Source organism: Myotis davidii, unplaced genomic scaffold (assembly GCF_000327345.1).
Source record: "Myotis davidii unplaced genomic scaffold, ASM32734v1 scaffold247, whole genome shotgun sequence".
Taxonomy (NCBI): domain Eukaryota; kingdom Metazoa; phylum Chordata; class Mammalia; order Chiroptera; family Vespertilionidae; genus Myotis; species Myotis davidii.
In genome coordinates, this window is record NW_006299593.1 from 3,316,253 (window position 1) to 3,321,370 (window position 5,118).

At 47.0% G+C, this 5,118-nt stretch overlaps 1 protein-coding gene across 1 annotated transcript in view; it reads right to left on the reverse strand.

Moving 5' to 3' along the window:
* The window catches only part of ANTXR1 (anthrax toxin receptor 1), a 218,443-nt gene that overhangs the window by 3,910 nt on the left and 209,415 nt on the right, over positions 1-5,118 (reverse strand). The window contains exon 18 of the mRNA XM_015571469.1: positions 6-95. Coding sequence (XP_015426955.1) covers positions 6-95 — 90 coding nt within the window. The remainder of the gene's footprint in view (positions 1-5; positions 96-5,118) is intronic.

Sequence of the window (5,118 nt, forward strand, 5' to 3'; positions counted from 1 at the left end):
GGGGCAGGAGGCGGCGAGTTGGTGTGGTAGGCGTTGTTGAGTGGGTACTTGGCCGGCTGATTGTTCTTGACTCTGGTGAAGTTGATGCAGCGGCCCTGGAAGAGAGCAGAGAGGAGACGTGAGCCGAAGCTAGGACCTTCCAGCAGGTCAGGGAGGTGCGGTGGGCAGCCTGAGAGAAATATGTACAAAGCAGACCAGTGTCTATGGCAACACTCTCCTGGCATGCAACAAGCCTTTCCCCAAGCTTGCAAATGGCTTGTCACAGTGCGTTTTCCCGGCAGTCCGTCTCTCACGGAGGAAAAGAAGGGGCCTGACCTTAACTGCACGCATAGCGTCAAGCCAAGTCCAGAGGTCACCCATTTTCGTCTCCACAGCCTTGTCAGCGAGGCGTTATTATCAGTTTGCATTTCACAGATGAGGAAACTCGGGCTCAGGAAAGTTGTCACTTTCCCAAGGCCACACAACTAGGAAGAGGTGGGGGTGGTGGCCTTTGAGGAACAACTACCTGCAGGATAGTTACCTGTAGGATATTCAAGTGTGTGATCTGAGTCTGGCTTGGGATGAGACTCACCGCAGGGACACAATGTATGTTGGTGGGAGATGGGGCTGAGCAAACAGTTGCTCACATGTGCCCACGCCCCCTCATCCATCCAGTCGTTAAGTCAACTCCCTTTTCCTCCACACAGCTTTCCCTGATGACTCCAGCCTCCATTCAGCCTTAGTGTCCCCCCCCCCCCAAATTCTTCTCTGGTTATAATCGAGGCCACCCGAAGCCTGCGCGCTAAAACTGTTTGATCTGTAAGTGCCTTCCTTGCCTCCCTGACCCGATGAGGAACTTCTGAAGGGAGCGGCCTTGTTTTATACTTTGCTGCCACACTATTGGTTTAGGAATCACAATGCCATATTGAGATGCCAGCACCCCATCTTCTCTGAGCTTCCATTTCATGAGGTTAAATCAGGGCCTAACTTTGTTAGGTTCCGATTGGGGGTCCACTAACTGCAGAAATAAATGACCATCTTCTCACTGTATCCCCCAGAACTCCCAGAGCAAGTTCAGGCTTAAGCTGATGTTGTAACCCAGTACGGAAATCCCCAGTGGGGCACGCAACCGTCTTTTACAGGTTTATAAACCTAAGCCTTGGTTACAGTTTATTTATGATTCTGGATAAAGCTCTTTCCTTCAAGACGTTAAAGCCCTAATGGTTACCATCTGTGGTAAATTCCTGTCATGGACAAGTCAGAGTTGGGATTTACTGTGCATGCATTCTGCCCTTCGTTCCTAGACATGCTAAGTCAGACCCAGAGACGAGAGATTCATTTCCTTGGTGAAATTCCAGTCCTGGGGAAGGAGCTGCTGGTGCCTGGGGTCGGGTCTCTGTGTGGCTTCTTCCTCCCTCTAGGGATCAGCAATGGTGGGTGGGCTGGGGAAGAGAGGAGGCCCACTAATGCAGAGGCTGGGGGGGGGCGTGGTAGGAGAGAAAGACCTCCCTAGTCAGCCCCTGCAGCTGTCACCGTGGCCTCTTGGCTATAGCTGCAGGGCAGTAGGGAGGGCTGAGGTGGGGAGGGCAAGAAGCCCCCTTCCCGTGGAGCCCCAGGACTGCACTCACTGTCTCCTGCTCCAGAGGCTGGGCTGTGGTTCGTTAGGGCCCCTAGTCCGTTAGAGCTGACAGAACAACAGCTCAGAGCACGCCTTAAGCAGCCAGAGGGGAGGGGTAAGCTCACGTCTCTGCCATGACACCCCTCCCTGTGAGACGTGGTGGGGATAATAGCACCGCGGCCACTGACAGTCATTATGAAAATTAGCCTAATCAATGCTGGTGATGCCTGGCACATGGTGTTTGGAAAATGAAGTTGAGTCTAGATGGGGAAATACAGAGATAATAATGACCTTATGTACTGTGGAAAGGCGAGCTGGAGGTAGTATCAGGTTTGCTGACTTCTAGTTTAGTGCCTTCTAAGTGAGCTGCAGGCTAGGGCCTCTACACGCCAGACCTGGCCTCTATAATAACACTGGCATACAGGGGCAACATGAAGCATTGGACGTGTGACCAGAGCAGCCCCCAGAGCCCACCCTCTTCTGCACCCTCTTCTATCGTCTCATTGCCAAGTAACTCCTGTAACTTATTTGTATAGGACCTCCCACAGTGCTTTGCACACCCAGTTGACTGATGATGCATTTACGCATACTGACCATCCTGAAAAAAAGGTGCAGATTCCGCATAAACAAATCCCTGGGGTCTGTTACAGTAAGACGCAGTTAGGGCTTCAGGGAGGGGTGTGGCTAAAATTAAGTTCTTAAAACCTACAGCCTGAGGAGCCAATACAAACACTGTAACACTTAGACCATATAATTGGCCTGAGGATCAGTTTACACGACATCATTTTTTGCTTGCGAGAGGATAATAGAAAGGCCAGATGTTCTCAGTGTCGTGTACGCCAGCAAATCTGCACCAGTGTTTGCTTAAAACGTTGCTAGGACGATTGGAGCACTGGTCTGTGTATCCCAGTTTAATTCTTTGCAGTATTGTTTTTGGGTGGTTTGATTCAGATCTAAGATTGAGCTTTGATCTCAGTTTACCTCGGGGTTGCTCACTGACGAAGAATGAATGGCAATTATTTTCACACATTAGCAACAAAATGCTCTGGATAAATTCCAAGAAGAAAACGCAATTATACCTTCTGCTAAGTGGCAGCTTGGCAGGATGCAAGGTGGCACCCCTCCTAGGCTGGGAAATGCCACTTTTATCTGACTGAGTCTGATGGTGTTGGGGGGGGGGCGGTTATTGGAATGTCCAGGAATGTCATCTTCTTTATTATCAAAACCCTATGAGCTAAGTATTATCAGCTTCACTGTGTAGAAAAAAAGACGGAGGGCTGAGTTTTATTTAAATGATGTGCCCAACATTATAGTCGGGGAACTGATTAAAGTTGGATTGAACCAGTTCTGCTTGCTGTAGACACTACTCCTCTTTTCATTGGATTATCCTGAAGATAGACTAAAAGCACCAATAATCTCTTGAAGCCCTTGTAGATGGTATCACACAGAGTAGCCCTTGGCCACAATCCATCTGCTCGTAACCTAGCTATGTAGAGATCTTTCCAGAATATGAGTCTGGCCAGTTCACTGCCCAGCTCAAGAGCCTTCAATGGCTCTCCATCATCTTGAGAATACAATCCAAACCCCTCTGATAGCATTTCAGCCCTTTTGTGATCTGGTCCTCACTTCCATCTTTCTTTTTTCCCCCACACTTGTCAGTGATTTATTTTTTTTTAAAAGGGGGAAGGTCCTGACTTCCATCTTTCAATTCATTTCTTGCTCTTTTATTGCAGGATGTCCAGGTTGGTCCATCCCAAGCCCTCCACAAATATTTGTTCCATGAAAAGCTATACTATGCCACTTGGTACTCTTCTCAGTATGAAGATCTCTCTCTAGCTGGTGGGTGAGCGTCTCTGAGGCAGCATCTAGGTCTTCTTCCTGAGATCTTTAAAGCAGCACTAGGTTCAAGTTCAAGTTGGCACTCAACAAATACTGCTCATTCCCCTGAGGGTTTCCGAGGTGCAGTGAGCCTTTGTTGAAAGCTCAGATTTTCCCTGCAAGTTTAGGTTCTCAGAGGATCAAAGGCCCATGAACTCACAGCTGTGCATGTAGGTCTCCTTGGTCACTCTCTCATGGTCTCTGGACATCAAAGCTCTAGGGGGATGGTTGGTAAGCATCCTATGTGCTCCCCTTGATTTCCACCACAGTAGACATGCTAACATGTTGCCTTCACAAATAGCTACTTTTAATTGATTTATCAAAGAAAATTGTCCCTCAACAAAACCCTTTGGAGGTGATACACTCTGATACAATCATGGCGTAGACAGGTCGTGTGGTCTAGGTTCTGGCTTTTTCCAAGTTTTGAACTGCAGACACGGATGGCCCAAGGAGAACAGAGACAGGAAGCTGGAGGTGTGGGCTGTGGTCTGCCCTGCGGGCCCGGCCTGGAAGGCAGTTCTACCTCCTGTTCTGCCCCTAATGCACTCATTGCGAAGTCCCTTTCTCTCTATGGACCTCGGCTTCTTCATTTGTAAAACAGAGTGGTGCTAGCTAGATGACATCCAAGGGTCTTTCAGCCCAAATATTTTATGATTAAATCAACATTCCAGTTGTTTTGGAGCCCTTTACTCAAATATTTTAATCTGAATTCTTTTGGGGCAGTTTGCACATTTTTTTCTACCACTTAGTTTGGCTAACACTTTGCATTGCATGTTTTCCAGTTGGTTATCCGATTTATAAAATATTAATAAATTGAATTTCAAAATTAGACTCTTCATCGTCTGCTCTTTTGTTAGTTACCATGGTAAAGACTCAAGTGTAGCCCTGGATGGTGTGGCTCAGTTGGTTGAGTATCATCCCAGATACGGAGAGATCACTGGTTCAATTCCTAGCCAGGGCACATGTCCGGGTTGCAGGCTTGCTCTCCAGTAGGGTGCATGTAGGAGGCAGCTGATGGATGTTTCTCTCTCATCGATGTTTCTATCTCTCTTTCCTTCTTCTTTCCCCTTTCTCTAGAGTCAATGAAAACATATTTTAAAAAAGGACTCAAGCTTGACCGTAAGTTCCGAATTTGAATTTGTGGATGAAGGGGAATGTGAGAACTGTGGGCCGATTGTGTGCAAATGACTTGCCAGTGGTGATCTCATGTGTGCTGAGTGTTATAAAACATTCACGTAGGTATCAGGCACGATCAGTGCAGAGGGAGCTGGCCTTTGGAGATGATTAAAAATATGCCACGCTCCCACAGATTAAATAAAATAGTTCCCCATGAGCAGAGGTCACTTAAGGAAATTTGGTTTCCAGGAAGAATACGAAAATAATCAGATGGAAAAAGTATAACATGCATGCCAAGTTTCTTCTGACAAATACCTTTTCTCTCTGGCCTAGTTCATTAATTATCTTGTTTGGAGGACTGTAGGTATTTCTCAAGTTACAAATGGATTGGGTTTCCAAAATTTGTTTTAAGTCATTTGTTTAGAATTAGGAGCTTAAGTCACTCTTGTAAATGGAGATTGGTTCTCAGGCTAGACCACAAAAGCTCATTGGCCTACTGAAGGCAATTGATGTAATCCTGCCGAAGT